We start from the raw sequence: 18,392 nt of genomic DNA on the forward strand, positions 1-18,392 counted from the left end.
CGTGTTTGTGGATAAAACCAGCAACCCCTAACTTCACTCGAAGCTGCACCTCAAGGAACTCCACAGCACCCTCAACCGATCACCTCAGTGGCTCACTGGTCAACTTTTTGGATAAGTTTCCTCACCGTCACGGTCTGAGTAGAAAGACCAGCACCCCTGCAACTCCCTTCTTCAGCACCAAGGACAGCGAGAGCAATTCTGCACCCAGACCCTACGAGCCAGGTAAAATTCAACTGCCTGTCATGGCCTGGTTCTGGGACCGGCATCACCTTACCACCCAGTGGATTTCTCACAACTCAACCTGCAAGTGACCAATTGCCACTAGTGCTTTTTATCACTGACTGCAATGTTAAAGTTCTGCAGCGAAGGAGTCTTTTAGAGTGTTTGATCCTTCGATAAGGGCTGGGTCCCCATCTTCTTTCTTTTTGGAGTATTATACCACCTTCCCTGCAGGAGATGCTGTTCAGTCAAGAGGGTGATTTTAAAGCATCTGCCTTGTCCCCTGAAGTCCTATGCCGAGGTGTCAACTCCTTCATGCGCTCAAGCGGATGCGCTGAGGCACTGTGCCTGATGGTAACGCTAATAGCATTTTAAAAAAGCTACTTTCATTTATTTGGTTAATTTCTGTTTGAGCTGAATACTAGCCCTGTTGTGCTTTTTAACTTTTGGACTCCAACTCACTCTCTCCTTTCGTGTCGTCACGGCTGGACTCCCCGTTCCACCACGAGCAGTCTGCGCTCGATTGTTGTGGAGGGAGCCCCTAGGTGTGACACTCTGCAACACCCCTCTAATTCCGGTTGGAGGAGGTGAGCGGTCTAGCACTCACGCCCCCCTCACCTTAAAACGGGGCAGAGAGAGCGACGCGCGTTGGATGCGCTGAGGCACTGTGCCTGATGGTAACACTAATAGCATTTTAAAAAAGCTACTTTCATTTATTTGGTTAATTTCTGTTTGAGCTGATTACTAGCCCTGTTGTGTTTTTTAACTTTTGGACTCCAACTCACGCTCTCCTTTCGTGTCGTCACCGCTGGACTCCCCGTTCCACCAGGAACAGTCTGCACTCGATTGTTGCGGAGGGAGCCCATAGGTGTGACACTCTGCAACACCCCTCTACTTCCGGTTGGAGGAGGTGAGCGGTCTAGCGCTCACGCCCCCCTCACCTTAAAACTAGACGCAGTTGACAACGCGCAGCGGACGCGCGCAGCGGGTGCGCCGGTGGCACGCCAAAGGCAAGCCCGTCTGCGCCCGTCTACGTCCGTCTGCGCCCATCCGGGCCTAGGGGCTACCCGCCCTGCCGGCCAACTACCTATCAGGGTATACTCCCCTCAAACACTTATTTCTTTGCGTGGCCATGATCCTCCCACCAAACATCGTTTAGCCCCCGATGCCTGCTCTACCTTGAGCAACCTTCCCGACTGTCTCAGTCCATGTCGGCCACTGTGTCCGCCGCTAGCCCAGACCCCGCTACATTGCAACATAGCGGTTTTTCAGATCGGTCTGGTTATGGCCAGAATTGTCTATGTTTCTGGTATTTAAATACCCGTTCATTGGTAAAGCATCAAGCGGAGATACTTTATTTTCTTGAAACAACCAAGCCAGACATACTGCTATTATCTGAAACATGGCACACAGTTGACACCACCCCTGACATCCTGGCCGCCATTCCTGATGGCTATTATATTCTTCAGGCGAATCGGCAGCAGGGTAAGACGGGGGGCGGGGCTGCTGCAATAATCTCCCACGCTCATAAAATTAAATCTCTTAGCATGCGCCCCATACAATCGGTGGAGTATGTCATTTTTAAATTTGACCTTGATAGTTTCCCCCTCACTGTCGCCGTCTTCTATCGCCCTCCAGGACAGTTGCCCAGCTTTCTGTCATCCTTTGGTGACATAGCAGCCGAACTGGCCATTAACCATGCGAGGACTCTCATTATAGGCGATTTTAATTATTGGCCCCAGTCTCGACATGAAAGTGCCCCTTCCAGGGAGTTCACAGATCTTTTAACCAGTTTGAACTTTCTTCAGCTTGTTCACGTTGCTACCCATAACAAGGGACACATCCTCGATCAGCTTTGGACCCTAAACCAGGAAGTGTTAAACATACAGGTTTCCCCATGCGCTTGGTCGGACCACTCTTTTATCTCTTTTCTAGTACCCAAGGTCTCCCTCATTACATGTAGCCCCACTAAGTGCCCGCTCATCCGTAATTGCGGCAAGGTAGACGTCCCCTCATTCTGTCTTTCACTGGCCTCTACCACCCCCTCTCTCTTGGACGAGGCAGGTCTCCCCCTGTCTGTCCATACTCAGGCCGACAGAATCCACACTTGGATTACAGACGCACGCGACACCGTTGCCCCTTTGAAGAAACTCAGGATCAAGCGCAAGCATGATGCGCAGCGCTGGTTCAGTAGATCTTTACTGGACCTAAAATTATCACTTCGGCAAACTGAGCGAAAGTGGAGAGCAGACTACTGTCCCATCAGGAAGCTCACATTTCTTGCAGCACTCAAAGAGTATAAGCTGGCCATTCTTGAGGCCAAAACAAAACATTTCTCTGAAAAAATGCTGAATGCCACCAGCAAGTCTAGGGAGATATTCTCCATTGTTGATGAGCTGGCTAAACCTGATCGGATCACTATGACTCCTTCCTTTTCACAGTCTCTCTCTGACTCCTTGAACAACTATTTTGTAGAGAAGATCGCCCTAATCAAGGCAAGCATCCCTTTACCCGATGCAGGTTTCGATACAGGTAGTGCTTTAGAAAACACGGCCTCATTTACAACCTTTCCCCCAATTACACTGGAAATGTTCATGCCTCTCCTTAGGAAGGTCCATTCTGGGTCCCCTGCTGACTGCTGCCCTGCTCGCATTGCCCGCGAAATCTTTCTTAGCCTCCCTGAGGTTCCCCTTTCACTTCTCAATAATTCCCTTGCGTCAGGGATGGTCCCTAACGCTTTTAAATCTGCTGTTTCACCTATCCTCAAAAAACCCGGGGCAGACCCTCTGGTCTTGAGTAATTTTTGCCCAATATCCTTGCTCCCCTTTTTGGGTAAACTTTTGGAAGCCTATGTAACGGGCTGTCTTGGTTCTTTTGTAGAAAATTCTCAGTACCTTGATCAACATCAGGCTGGCTTTAGACCACGTAACTCCACTGAAGCCGTAATGGTGGCAGTTCACGACGAACTGAGAAAGGGGGCGTATAATAACATCTCCCAAGCTCTGGTGCTCCTTGATTTGTCAGCTGCTTTCGACACCGTTGACCATGCCATCCTTCTTCAACGGGTCCAGAGTGCCGGCATCAGGGGCACCTCGCTGAGTTGGCTCACCTCCCTTTTACAGGATCGTGAGCAAGGCGTTCGCCTCGGTCCGTTTACATCTGAACCCAAAAACTTGACCTGTGGAGTCCCGCAGGGTTCCTCCCTCTCCCCGTTTTTATTTAATCTTTATATCTCCCCCCTTATTTCTAAGTTGCGAGAGCTATCAGGGGTCGTCTTCAATTATGCAGACGATCTCCAGCTCATCTTTGATATTGATTCCTCCCCTACCTCTATTGAAAGATTCCAATCCACCATATTGTTTATTGGTAATTGGATGAATGCAAATCAACTCAAGCTGAACCCTGGAAAGACCGAGATTGTATTGACTGGGCCTCCGGCCAATCCCTGGAGTTCCAACTTTTGGCCGCTCTCGCTGGGCAGTGCCCCACGCCCGGCGAGCTCAGTCAAGAGTCTTGGAGTCACCATCAGTGAGGACCTGACTATGAAACCACAAATTAAATCGGTGCTTTCAGCCTGCTTTTTCCATCTCCGCCGCATCAGGAAGATCAGCAGGTTCCTCACCCATGAGGCCCTGGTTCAGACCATGCTTGGGCTGGTCATGGCCCGTATTGATTACGGAAATGCGCTTTACGCGGGGATTCCCTTCTATCAATCCCGCCAGCTCCAGCTGATCCAGAACCAAGCGGCCAGGCTGGTCTTCCGTCAGCCCAGGACAAGTTCAGCGAAGCACCTCCTGAAGAGCTTGCACTGGCTCCCTGTGATCCAGCGATGCCTCTTCAAGCTGGGTTGCCTTACTCACCAAGCCCTCGCTCGACAAGGCCCGGCATTCATCTCTTGCCGTCTGTATTGATACATTCCATCTCGATTCCTCCGCTCTTCGAGCTCTAATCTTTTGTCGTCATGTCCATTTAAACGGAAAAGACTGGGTGGACTAAGATTTTCTTTTCAAGCTCCCCTCTTTTGAACTCTTTGCCCCCGGACCTCCGTTTCATCCCCTCTTACTTTAACTTTAGAAAGGCTCTGAAAACTTGGTTGTTTTCTCAAGCCTTTGATTAGTTGTCTTTCAGCCTTCTTCCCTCTTATTCCCCCCTTAGAAAGGCTCTGAGAACTTAGTCATCTCCTGAAGCCCTCGATTAGTTGGTTTTTGGTTGGGTTATCAACTAGCAGTTTTTCCTCTGCCATCCAAAGCGCCTAGAAGCCGTTGGTGTACGTGCGCTAAATACATTTCTTTTTCATTTCATTAACGCATAACTGTTTATCAGTCTTCTTTCTCACCTCATTTGAAAGACCTTTCCAGTGATAAAAGTAGACTAGTGGGAAGTGAATAATCCACTTCTGGCTGTTCTTAAGTAAATTAGAGATGCTGATCTAGACAGTCACCTCATAATTCAATGGTGTATGTAAAGAAATTAAAACAAGCATTGGCAAAGCCAATAGGTCTTGCCTATGCAAGAGATAGTGTCTGTGCGAATGGGTTTTAGCCATGTTGTCTCCAATGCACCACCCCATATTTCACTCTATACCGCTCTCAATATACCCTCTACCTCCACTCTCTCCAACCTCATTCTACTACTATGATCTACAGAATAATCCTTTCTAGACTCTTCCCTTCTCTATCCCTCCTTGGATCACCCAAAAGCTAATTTTAATACAATGATCTCCAAAACAACTCATCTAACCTCTTGCCTCATCTAAATTCATCCCTCACCTATCCCTCCTTTGACTCATCCCAAAACTCCTTTTTCTACTATGGTCTCCCTAATCCATTACTAGAGGTTTTTCCCTCCTTTATCTCGCCTTATACTTATCCCAAACCTCATCTTCTTACTATGATCTGCCAATAAACACTTTCTAGTGTCTTCCCTCTTCTATCCCCCATTGTCCTTTTCAATCTAACTAACAACTCACATGCCCACCTCTCAGATCTCACTATACTAATCCACCACTAATCCTTTTTGGTTTCTGGAGTAGCATGCATCAAAAAGTGCTTCAACGCCTCGTCAGGGGTAGTAAGCGCTATATAAATGCAATTACATTACAATACAGTATTGAATTGTACCGAATTATTTTTCTTTCTAGAATCCATTACTCCGGTTATACTTATCCGATTGTGTTCGTTTTGGTGTCTACATTGATATAAAAATCTTCTTTATTTTTACACATTGGTGTCAGATTTCTTTCAAGTCATGACAATTACTTATAGTCCATGTTGGTCTCTGAAATGCCTAACGTATGTTCCTCTAGTAATTGTGGCTGCTCTGTGCCACACTACCAGGTCTGAGCAAGGGATTTATTAATGTGAATCCAAAGGATCCATTTTGGGCTATTGTGACAATATTACATAGTGTGCTTAAGCATCCACACTACACCATACTCCACTTTCCTACAGCAACTAAGAACGAAGTTCTTACAAATGTCTCCACCGTGAAGTTTTGTTTTAGGTCGCATATATTTATCATGCGACATTAAAAAGCACTACTGAATAAAACTTTTTGCATACATTTTTCAAGAAATATCATAAAAGCACCAATATATTATGTTAGATTACTTGGGCTAATCATTCTTTTAGTAATTGTGATACAATATTAGCTATTAGGTCATTTGGAAAAGAAGAGTTACAAGCTCACTGCTGACCTCTGCAGTCACAAGTTTTTTTTTTTTTAGTTTTTTATTTTATGTAGCGCGAACTCAACCCTAAGGGAGCAGAGCGCTTCACATAGGTACCAGTTGTGTTACAGATGGACACAAAACTTTTTTTAGGCAAGGGGAGATAAAGTGATTTGCCCAGAATCACAGGATGTTGAGTGTCCCTGCAAAGACTCCAACCAGGTACCCCTGCTTCGAGGTCGACTGCTTTAACGGTAAGGCCACATCTACTCAAATATCCACCTCCTGAAGATGGTAAACTTATCTCATTAAATTGGGTAACAGTAAAACATTATTACAAGCACTAAGAAACATCAGGAGTGCAAAGTGACTATTCAAGTTCCAATCATTATTAAAACCAGGATATTGGCTGTTGTGTCATTTCTGATGTCAAGAGACAGTGAGTTACACGTTCACCACTGACATCTGCGGGTGAGGAGTTTGAATTTCAAAAAAGGTCCAATCTGTTTTTCAAACTTCTGAGGTTTGTACATTGAACCATTAAACTTTGTTAATAGTAACATGTTACTTACAGCGCCCAGTAATAGCCCAATTATGTAATGAAACAGTGTCTAATTTATTTGTTTACAAAAAAAATGCAGGGGCCCAAATGTGGTGCTGCCCCATGTGGGATGACCTACTGCCCACTCTTGCTTTCACCTCCTGAATCTTCTCCCCACTGCCCTACAACTTCTGTCTCAATAGTTCCCTTTTGTGGGCGATTTTCTGGGGCTGCTGGTGGCAAAGGGCACATATTCTGCCGCACAAGTCCTACCTCTCTTTCTCCGCCTTTCTATTGCTATGGCACAAAATCGGAGTATGAAAAATGAGTCTGGTCTCTAAATTCAGAATGCCGGTGTCCACCACCTGCTCAAATTAAGCATATGCAGAGTGAGAAAAATGTCCGGTGACCACGATACTGGACATATTTTCTGGTCTGTGGTATTGCTGCACTTGAGTCGTCATCCCTTCTGCCTTCATCGGGCCAGGAGCCAAGGCTACTTATGATTCACTCATTGCAACTTCCATATTCACAGCAAACTATACATGCGCAGAGGCCCTATAATAGGAAGGGCCTAGCTGCAACGAAAGGGTCACAGCTTTAAACGAAGCACTAGAAGATAAAGGCCCAAGATCACATATAGAAGACCAAGCTAATTCGTTTTAGAAACAAGTCCTATTTCAAGGCTACAATGCAAACATTTGCTCTAAACCACAACATCTGGGCTATATAAAATAATAGTAATATAATAGGCATATCCCATGCACTCCGTGGAATTTATAAATATCTAAAATCACCTCCTCCTGCCAGTGCTGTATATTACAGTTTATTGATTTATAATCTATTCCACTAGCGCTCCTTCACGGAGTGGTATTAGAGCGCTGTACATTACAACAGTAGCACATAATACATGATACAATATGCAGACAAATTACATCATATGCAGCAACAGGATAAACATGTAATAAGGCGGAAGGGGTTAGGAGGAGCTGGGCAGGGATGAGAACGTATATCTGTGATCAGTTGGTTGACCAGTGCAGCCAGAGTCAGAAAACACTAAATATATGTGAACTAGTATGAACACTGATTATCTGTTCAGCTAGTATAGCCAGTGAGTCAGAACACTGATTATCTGTTAACTAGTACAGCCAGTGAGTCAATTATTTGTTAACTAGTATTGCCAGTGCGTCAGAACACTGACTATCTGTTAACTAGTACAGCCAGTGAGCCGATTGTCTCTTAACAGTATGGCCAGTGAGTCAGAACGCTGATTATCTGTTAACCTGTACTGTCAGTGAGCCGAAAATCTGTTAACTAGTACAGCCAGTGAGTCGGGACACTGATGAGCTAGTAGTAGTTATTCATTACAGACATGCACTTCCAGGCCAGTGAGCAGCCAGGTTACAATGGAGGCCCAAGCAATAGATATCAGGACAGGTTTAGAAGCACTTATAGTGATACATTTGGACACTTTGCAAGCTGTCTAAAGCCCAAGAGCTCTTGGAAGGTGGAAAACCAGGACTGGAATAAGAAGCACTTTGGGAATGATGTTCTTCTGGGACTTTCATTAGGCTGTGCTGAGCCCACACCGGAACCGTGGCAGACACCAGAAAGCGATTACATTACCTGCAAGAATATGGCTAGCTGTCAGAGAATGGAATATGTCGGTGCACCCTGTAATATTTGCTGAGACACATAAAAAAAACAATTGGCCATGCTGCAGATGTACCATCGTTTTGATCTCCCCATCGGAATGATCTCCCCTTAGCATCTGGGCATGCGTACTTCAATGCTCTTAAGGATGCGCTGACTCCGAGACATGTGGTCGCCCACTGGTAGGCGAGGGCTGCTTTACGAGTCTGGCTGCGACCCTGGCTGCCCTGTGTTGTCATACATGGGGCTTTGAGTCAGTCCTGGTTTTTTCAGACATCAGCGTTTAATTAGATACTAATGTGTGCTGGAGGTTGCAGGTGGAGGACACCGGCATTATTTTTTGGGGGGAGACAATGACTTATTTCCATCAAACGTTGACCCATAGGAAGAGAGAGAAAAGTAGAGAAAGGAGGAAGACAAAGAAAAACAGTGAGAAAGGGGGAAGCGGTGAAAAAACTCTGATAGGGTGAGATAACAGCCTGGAAGCGTAAGGTGGTGGAAGAAAGAGGTATGTGGTAGAGTAAAACACTAGTCAACCTTGGTATTTGGCATCCCCGCCATTAGGCTGTGCCGGTGACAGGATGGTAAGACAAACTGTGCCATCCTGCACTTATTCTCTACCAACGGACCAGTACCCTGAGCATGCGGGCACTTGTAGATACACATCTACTAATGGGGGCATACTGCAAGTGCCAGCATGAAATATGCTCTTAGCTCAAAATCCAGGATTACCTGAAAAGTCAGTCATGGTGGGGTGCCATGGCTATAAGTGGCCTGGGTCCTGCCGGTGCTCAGCGTCAGCAGTCATCAAAAACAGACCTTGAGATGGGCCCATACCGGGCTCTAGACGAATATTCTGAAGTCACTAGCAAAAATAGGGGTTTCCTTCTCGACAACCTGTACAAGAACCCTCAATAACCCAAGTCAGTGATGCAGTCCTTATTTCTTTTCTCATGTCTGCTTCATGTTCCTGTGCATGTGCCCCTATTTCTTAGAAGTAGGTCCACTTCCCAGATGTGTTTTTGTAGTATTTGCATACAATCTTGGAGTCTTGTACAGCACAAACTGCACATTGAGTTGCCTCGAGGCGTCTGGGGTGAGTTCAGGGTGTGGATGAAGGATCTTGACGCGGCATCTTTGAGAAGTCTGGAGCTGAGACAGAAGCCGCTGAGAACTTCTGGCGGTGAGTCTGGGTCATTAAGGAATTCTGACTCAATGCTCCTTCGGTTCTTGGCCTCTCTGCAGAGCACAGCGTGTTGGTCACATATGTGCCAATTGTAATTGCAATTCTATTGGAAAGGGTGTGAGGGAAGTACACCTGTGGGAAAATGGACTACACACCTGTGAAAAATACAGCATTTGTGAGTGTGCGTGAGGGGGTGATGAAATGAGGGAATGAAAGAGAGAACAAACAGAAAGAGTGAAATGAAAATGATGGCGAGGAAGGAGATAAAGTGGGAGATATGCAGGATGAACTAAAGAAATATGTGGAGGAAAAGGGCATTTATAGCTAGTTTTATAAAGTAGGTTGCTTGCATACGTGATGTAAAGGAAAGAATATTTATTTATTTATTTCAATTTATATAGCGCGTTATCACCTATAGGTCTCTAAGCGCTTGTACGTGGAAACACCGGACATTACAGAAACAGGCAACCAGCTTATAACACGCCCCATGCATCTTAAAAAAGCACCGTTTTTAGCATCCGACTAAACGGCAGTAGATTAGACTCCTTCCGAAGGTGCAATGGTAGTTTGTTCCAAACTGCCGGAAGAATGGTCGAAAAGGCACGTCCACCCAAAGTGGACAGGCGGAAGCGAGGGCTGATTAAAAGAGTATCCTCTGATGAACGCAATGCCCTCCCAGTAGTATAACGAGACAGTCGGGCTTTGATGTAACTGGGCGCATTGCCATATACTGCCTTGTGTGAGATGCACAGACCTTTAAACATTGCTCTCTGCTTAATAGGGAGCCAATGTAATTGGCGCAGGAGAGGCGAAGCATGCGTACTCCTGGGTTTTTTAAAAATCAGTCTGGCGGCATCGTTCATAACTATTTGCAGTCTTGAAAGTTGTTGCTGGGGAAGCCCGAATAGGAGTTGTTATTCATTTATCTGATATGGAGTAAAAAGCAGTGATAGCCAATAGGTCTATTTTGTTTTAAGTGTATTGTAGTGTGTGTGATGTACATGAGAGGACTTCCAGAAACCACATATGAAGGAACCACAATAGTGGCAAAGAGGACCCCGGGTCAAGTGTAGGATTCCAATTCCCACGCTTTAGGTCACACCCACAAGTGCACATTCCACTCCTATTGTACAAGATTATTTAGGCCACGCCCCTTTTAGATACCCCTCAACTTTTTCATCCCACTTAAAAATCTCCATGGGGCAGTCCCAGCCTCTGTTAATAAAGCTGCCAGATGACTCGCTGTGACCAAGGATGAAACGCTTCATTTGTTTAATAAAATACCTCCTGAGGGTGGTAGTCTTCTTGGCTCACTTCCGTTGGCTTTAGACACTTGGAAGAAATGACTTGTGACGTAAATACCAGGTGGCAGCATTGCACCTTGAAGACATGGGGTCATCAGGGAAAACCGACCATGGGGATTAATGATTACCGCGCCAGCTCGGCGTGGCCAACCTAAAGGGATTAATTTGTAAAAGAGTGAGCGGGGTGCCCAAAGCTCTGCTCAGAAGCCCCGCCCAAGCTATTACGTCAGCATGCAGGTCACCAAGGCTGGTCTTGAATCCGCCCCTGGCATCTTTAATCCACTGCCTGACGCCCTGGCCCTGTCCCTTTATAACACCCCTGCAGGTTCCTGCTTTGTCTCGCTACCTTTCGCTATCTTTCCCCTTTTTTGTGGTTTTTTCCCTGTGTTGTTCTCTGGAAAGTCTGAAGTGGAAAAATAAGTGCTAGTCCCCAAAAGTGAGCGCCGCTGCCCCCCACAGGCACCCCAGTTTAGATCAAGCACTGCCTGTCTTGCAAACTCTGCAGCTCTTCAGCACCTCAATATCAGCCTCGAAAGCAACCGAAACCGTTGTATATCAGTGTATCAGCGTCATCAACAATATTGTAGATACCAAAATAGCATCCCACTGGGGGTAGAGTTTCCATTTATTAAATCCAATGTGGAGATAATTTTGAAAATAATTTTTTTAACACAGTATTTTCGTCAGGCGATATTAGGGTGCTGTTATTGCGCTGAAACGGCATTACGTCAACCAGCGCAGCAGAGCGTGCCGAGTAGGGACACGCATGGGTGATGACGACAGAAAAGTGGTGAGGAACGTTTGACTGCATAACAAACAGAAGTTCTGCACCTGTGCGCTTTGCGTGCTGGTTACACAAATAACTAGACACTTGTTTAAAAATAATACTTTAAAAAATGGTGGATCCTGTGAAAAAGGTACATTTTCAAACAAGGTCCAAAAAAGTTACCTAAGCAAGTTTTGATTAACTAGAAGGTAAACAGAAATCAATACGTGTGGGTACCTACCAGTAGAGCCACTACCTAGGTGGGTGACAACGAAAAGAGTATAGAAAGTCACCATGGGGGTAGTTTTTCAAAACTTTCAACATATTCGACCTTCATAAGCACACACAACTTTTTTCCTCTAAATTCCAAGTTTAATTATCCCATTAGTCACATCTAAGGCCACTGGACTTATGCAGCAGGTGAGGACCATATTATGTAGCAAGGTTGATTAAACTCAGCAGGGGAGGACCATATTATGTAGCAAGATTGATTAAACTATGCAGCATAATGCCGCACATTTATTTGAAAGTATTAGTTCATTATTTTGTTATGTTTACTCGTGGTAACACAGGGCAAAGATTTCTCCTCTGTTGTACCGGTTAGCAATCAAATAGAGCAATATGAACTGAACATTGACCAGACAACGTTTGAGAAGGGCCTTCCAATGCAAAGGAACAAATGTTACAACATTTTTAGTAACTTTGAATCCGTTTGAGGTAGAAATTATTTTTTTAATAACATCTGCAGATTATGCAGCAGATAATGGATTAAGTGGCAAATGCATCAAATCCTTAATTATGCAGAAAACACTGTAGCTGCAGAATCGTATAATTCCATGGCCTTACTCGCCACATATATCGCTATTGATCAGCTCTGGTGCAAGGACTTTTCGATTTCCAGGCAAAGTGAATAGTTGCTCTGCATGAGGAAGGCCTGCAATCTTTCTCAGGTAGCATGTGTAATTGTCGTAAACACAAAAGATTTAAGACATTCAGTGCGAGTCCATATGAAAATTGGGACCTTTAGAATATTTCCAATTGCAAGATTCCCATTTGCATCATCTGCTTGCCTTAAGCAATGATGCTGCTTGCGAGTCGAATATCCAGATTCTATCATTTGGATGTGAACTTTGCTAGTGCAAGACAGGTGGAACTCATCTGATTTCACTATTGCCATTAGACATTTCTGGTTGAACCAGCTCCCCCACAAAAGATAGCAAAAGGTAAATTACACGAGGTACGGTTATCCATTTATTGAGATGTATGCAAATAATGCTTATTTAATAACAATTAAACACAGGACTTACAGGCATTAGCAAAACCAATAGGTGACAAAACAAGCATGGACAAAGACAAAAGGCTAGCAGCCAACACAGGTCTGTGTTGGCTGCTAGCCTTTTGTCTTTGCCCATGCTTGTTTTGTCATGGTTTTTTAACATCTTTACTCTCCCACCCTTTTCTCTTTGTATATCAACGGCGTGGTTGAGCATCTGTTGAAAGATCCCTCAGACGAACCATCCCTGGCGGGGGAGCGTATCCCCACCCTTCTCTTTGCGGACGATACGCTCTTGCTATCTAAATCCCCAATGGGTCTTCAAAAACTCCTCAATAATTTCCAGTCTTTTTGTGCAGAACGGGGCCTGGTAATCAACACCGACAAAACAAAATATCTTGTGATGAATCCCCCTAAAAAATCTGTGCGTCCCCCAAAGTTCAATGCTGTACCTTTGGGGAGGGTGGATGTATTTGACTACCTAGGCATCCGTTTGTCGCACAATAGGCAGTGGGCTCCTCACTCGAACAAAATGCTGCTAGCCCACACGAGGGTAACAGGGGCTCTTCTGAAGGAGCAGCGCTCCTGTGCTATTAGACCTATAGCCCCTGTTATTGAAATTTATGCAGCAAGGGGAGTTAGCTCTGCTCTTTATGGGGCAGAGTTATGGGGCTCATGTAACACCAGCGAATTGTCAAGATCTGAGAGGAAGTTTTGTAGGGCCATTATGTCACTTCCCCAGGGTACTCCTATAGTCCCATTAATGCTTGATTTAGGTTGCCGCCCTATTGGGGATTTGGCAAAGTTCCGGCCCTTACTTTTATGGGCCCGGTTGTGGCGAGTTCCGGAGCTTGCCAAATATGCAAAAGGGCTCTCTGAAATAATGTCATTACCGGGGTGGCACAGAATAAAATGGTTGAGAGATATGAAAGCCCTCCTGTGTAACTTGGGTTTAAGTGAAGCCTGGGCAAATAGGTCTTCTCCCCCAAAGGCAACACTCAAGAGTCTGTATTGGAACTGGATTTTGACCCAACGGAGCACTAACTGTACATTGGGCAGACTTACGGAGGACTTTTTGAAATTCAAGGACTTGCCAATACGGGAACTCTACTTAGATATCATTGAGAGACCATTTGATATGACCCTTTATTTTAAATTCAGGACTGGGACTCTTCCTCTGCATGCTTTTACATCTCGGTGGAAACCGCCAGCACGGACTACAGAGTATTGCCCCGCTTGTATATCTAGACAAGAGTCAGTGGCAAATTTTCTGTTTGAGTGTCAGGAGTATGGCCAACCAAGAAGAAGATGGCTCAAGCAATTGTGCCGTTTGTTAGGGACTAGGCATTACATTGAGGCACTACGCATTTTAATGTCGGACTCTCGCCCACTGTATGTCTGTGCCCTTTCTAGATTCTTATCATGGGGCTGGTTCATTAGAAGCAAAAGGCTTAAAGGAAATGTTTAATTCTTTTTTAACTAATTTATGATATGCTTCTTTTATCTGAAAACTAAGATTTTAAGTTTAAATTAATCAAATTTCTGTACCTTCTTTTTTTTTTTAAATGAAATTGTGTGTTTTTTACTGTGAAGCTTTTATGATAAGTTTTTATCGAAATAAAGCCTTTTGACTGACTGACTGACAACTTTACTCTTGGGGAAGCTGCTGGGCCCTTGTCAATCTAAAATAAAACAATTGCTAAAAGCCTAAATATTTTTTGTAACAAAAAGCACACATTGCTGATATCGTTTCTGTATCTGAAGAGAACTACTTTGTTTGTGGATGTGCTCTTTGTGAAAGCAAAAGGAGAAATTGATGGACGGAATGCTGACCAATACAAACATTCACCCCCAGTCACAAGGATCTGGGTTTAATCCACTGTTCTTTTGCTCACCATGCCACCCCAGTTTGGACCCAGCCATATGCAAATCAGTCATGACCCTGTGCCCCATGGGAAAAGTCCAGCTTGAACAGCCAAGCCAGGACCTCCCTGGACCAACAAGCATCCTGGGACCGGTTTCATGGCATCACCCCTCATCAGCCAGGCTAGCTTTAATCGAGTGGCACAGTGAGCATAGGACCCATGTCTGGGCATACCGGGCGCACTTAGGATAAAAAGTGCTGCTGCAAAAATGATGGATGGAATGCTGACAATGCAAACATTCACCCCCAGTCACAAGGATCTGGGTTTAATCTGTCATTCTTTGCTCAGCACGCCACCCCAGTTTGGACCCAACCATGTGCAAATCAGTCTTGACCCTGTTCCTCATAGCAACAGTCCAGCCCGAACTGCCAAGCCAGGTCGTCCCTGGACATGGCTGAAGTTGAACCACTGTCACATGCTGTATGCAGTAGCGGGCAGAAGAAAAATGTAAATTATACAATAAATGATCCGCTGATGAAGAGCGGTGGCTGAAAACACTTATTCGCAAGAATATTCTACATATAATTTTAGAAAAAGGTCACAGCTAACGCCCAACCTAAAATTATTCATGGGACTAATTTTTAACCTTGGAACGCTCACCCTCCACTAGTAAGAACAGCCTTTTTATTCATTTTTTTGCAATCTGGCTCCCTTTTGCGACAGTGCTGTTAAGGCCACTGCCTACTTGATCTTTAATGGATCACAGGCTCTGACTGGAAATCTGTAGATATCTCCAACCCACTGTTGGTACAAAACTACAGCATTGGGAAGTTGCAGACTGTTCACTTTAATTGGAGCATGGGCACTAAAGGAACGCTCATAACTGGCAATGTTCAAAACTGGCATGGCCCTGTCGACAGCAGCACGGGGCATACAATTACCCTGTTTTATACATATCCAGCTTTCTTTTTTTAAAGAAGAACAGTAATGAGGTCGAGGTGTTACTTTTGTATTATTAGATGAAGATTTCGGGGTTCTGTGCTTTCAACGGAGAGTCGAGTCTGTCTTCGTTTCTCATGACATCATTCCGGACGATGCAGTCTCACGGGACACAGTTTTAAGGCCTGTACACTCATTACCAACATCTTACACCTTGGCAGATAGAAATGGTTCACTGCAATAAAATCAGTTTTAAGGTGCCACTTTATAATGGGTATCTCTCTGACAGCCAAGGCACCGTTCACTTTAGAAGATACATCGCAAGCTGTACTGTGCCTTCCGAGCAGCCCACTCCTGACACGGGCTGCCTGAGACCTCGGGAGATCTTCTGTTTATTGCATACTGGAGATCGGATTTTTTCCTAATAAACGTGCATACATGGAGTCATCTCGTAACTCTATTGTCTTTGTCGTACCAGAGTTTAACACTTTTTGTAGAAGTACAGTTATCTGTTCACCTACAGATTGAAACAATTACTTCACCACCAGGGTACCCATGCCATTAATCACATCCAGGCTTTGCCGGGCGAAGAAATAATTAGAACTCCCATATCTATATTGGAATGCAATGAAACCACAAGTCCCAGAATGCAAAGTACAGCTGGATAAAAAGCCCGGCCTGGATGAATGTTCCACAATGATGTGGTATTCATCGACCTAAAGGAAATTTAGCCACCACCGTAATCTGGAAAATAGTTTTTGCCCTTGCCAGAAAGACACACACATTGCTTGACACTTACTGTCTGGTGTGGCGGAGGCGGTGGGTACCACGATGACAAGGAGAAACACTTTGCCGAGGTAGAGCAGGCAGGGGGGGCATGCGGTCTGCCTGGTGGCCCCCATGCCTCCCGTGCTTCACGTGCAGGGTGCTTCCAGTCAGCTGAACGGGACGTCTTTCGAGGATGTCTCACTGGAGAGAATGCTTCTGCTTCTGGGACACTACACGTGCTCTCGTGTCAGCCCATGCCAAGGAAACTGGTGCGGGCCCTCCAGGAACACCACGGGACTACCCCAACAAAGCGATCAGATCAACCCCCCAGTCTTGCTTCCACTAAAACCACAAAAAACCTTTTCTTAGCCGCTCTCTTTCCCCCCTCCCTGTCGCTTTTTGGTGCAGTCAGAAAGATGCTTTTCTCAGAGCAAACACGCCAGCCGCTGCCTTTTGCTGACCAGCACACCTGTGCACAGGGGGCGTCGGCCAAACCATTTACAACCCCCCTCCAAACACGAGGTAAAATCTCCACCTGCGACTGCACAGCACCACCCACTTTCCATTTCACAGGACAGGACCCGACCTGGTCCAGACACTATTTACCTATCCTCAGTATGCCCCGCCCTGGCTCCGCCCCCTCTATACATCCACAGGCGGAGGAACCTGTCAATCAGTGATTCCTAGAATGTGTGTGAGTGAGAGAGAGAGCGAGCGAGCGAGCGTGGGCTGTCAGCTTTTGGCACCTGCATGCCTAAAACAAGGGCCGTATGTGTGTGTATCTGCTTTAGTGTCGTTTTTTGCTTGTTCTGTTTTGGGTTGCCTCAATTCAAAATATTTACCCTGAAAACTAAAATGAGACAGATCTTGCAGCGCCGGTCGAAGAACAAGTTTCTTTTTCGTGTTTGGGAAATAAGCGATGCCAGGGCAGGTACACCCTGGAAGCCAAACAGACCGGGTCCCGTGCCAAAAAGGTGGGTTTTAACCACCTCAGAACAGTTCAGAAATTGTTACCTGTCCCGCAAGAACAAATAACTATTTGAGCCCTTGTATTTACCTGGTCCAATTACATGTTTACTGTTGGTTTAAGACAGGTGGTGGGGCGTAAAGAGTGGCCTCACAGCAGCTCCGTTGGAAATTCCGATGACGCTATACGGAAGAAAATGTACGCTTAAACAATGTAAAGCAAGTACATTTACACCATGTATAGGTCCGGCTTTACTACGTTCTGCGCGACAGTAATAATGCTACCATCACCATATTCTGCATTTCAGTAGTGATAAAAGGAAATACTTTCCGGAGTACCCTCAGAATATAATTTTTTTTTTAAAAAGACGGACACAACCTGGTTGACCTGATCCAAAAACATCAAATGTTCATCAAACAGAACTCCAAGGTTTTTCGCTTTCTGCCCAGGACAAGTAAGCAGCCCGAGGTTGGTGGTCCACCGGGACCTGTCCCAAAAAGAGACATCCTTACAAAAGACGACCGCCTCTGTCTCATCTGAATTCAATTTCAAACAATTTTCCTGCATCCAGATGACAATATTTTGGAGAGAGTTGTTTTTAACTTGCTTCTAAGGTTTCTTCAACGTCCGATGACACCCCTACTGTGTGTGTGTGTGTGTCATCGGCATAAGACACAGCTGCAAATCCGAAAGAATGAATGAGTTTTACCAAAGTCGTGACATAGATGCTAAACAATGTGTGCGACAAGGATGCGCCTTGTGGCACCCCACACGGAAGCGACAACGGCTCAGAAGAAAAGTCACCAAAAGAGACCATTTGCTCTCTCCTTAAAAGGGATGACCCAGGGATGCTAATGTGGGCCGACCGACACGTCCCTGCAGGGGACACCCATAAGAAGGCGGCCCCCTTAGTGCCCATCAGGTGGTAGGTCGCGAGGGGCGGCTTGCCTTTGGATCGTCTGTAAGATAACCCACCATGTTGGCATATATGTATGCTAATAAACCTGCAGCTATCTTTTCCCAACAAAAATTTGTCTTGTCTGCGGGAGGGCTGGTGAGTGGGCCGATATTGGCACTAAGGCTGCGCCCATTATCCCGATACTCTCCAGCCTACTGACGAGTGTACTATGATTCCCTGTATCAAAAGCGGCTGAGAAATCAAGTAAAATGAGCTTAGCCCTACCTCCCTGACTGCGAATCTCTTCCGTCGCTATCAACAGTGCTGGTTCTGTACAGTGTAGGG

General features: G+C 45.4%; 1 protein-coding gene across 1 annotated transcript in view; it reads right to left on the minus strand.

Moving 5' to 3' along the window:
• INSRR (insulin receptor related receptor) overlaps window positions 1–16,741 on the minus strand; it is a 673,583-nt gene extending 656,842 nt beyond the window's left edge. Inside the window, exon 1 of the mRNA XM_078668487.1 lies at window positions 16,214–16,741. Coding sequence (XP_078524613.1) covers window positions 16,214–16,316 — 103 coding nt within the window. The 5' untranslated portion in view covers window positions 16,317–16,741. The remainder of the gene's footprint in view (window positions 1–16,213) is intronic.
• Between the last annotated feature and the right edge of the window lie 1,651 nt (window positions 16,742–18,392).

Source organism: Lissotriton helveticus, chromosome 12, assembly GCF_964261635.1.
Source record: "Lissotriton helveticus chromosome 12, aLisHel1.1, whole genome shotgun sequence".
In the NCBI taxonomy this organism is placed as follows: Eukaryota; Metazoa; Chordata; class Amphibia; order Caudata; family Salamandridae; genus Lissotriton; species Lissotriton helveticus.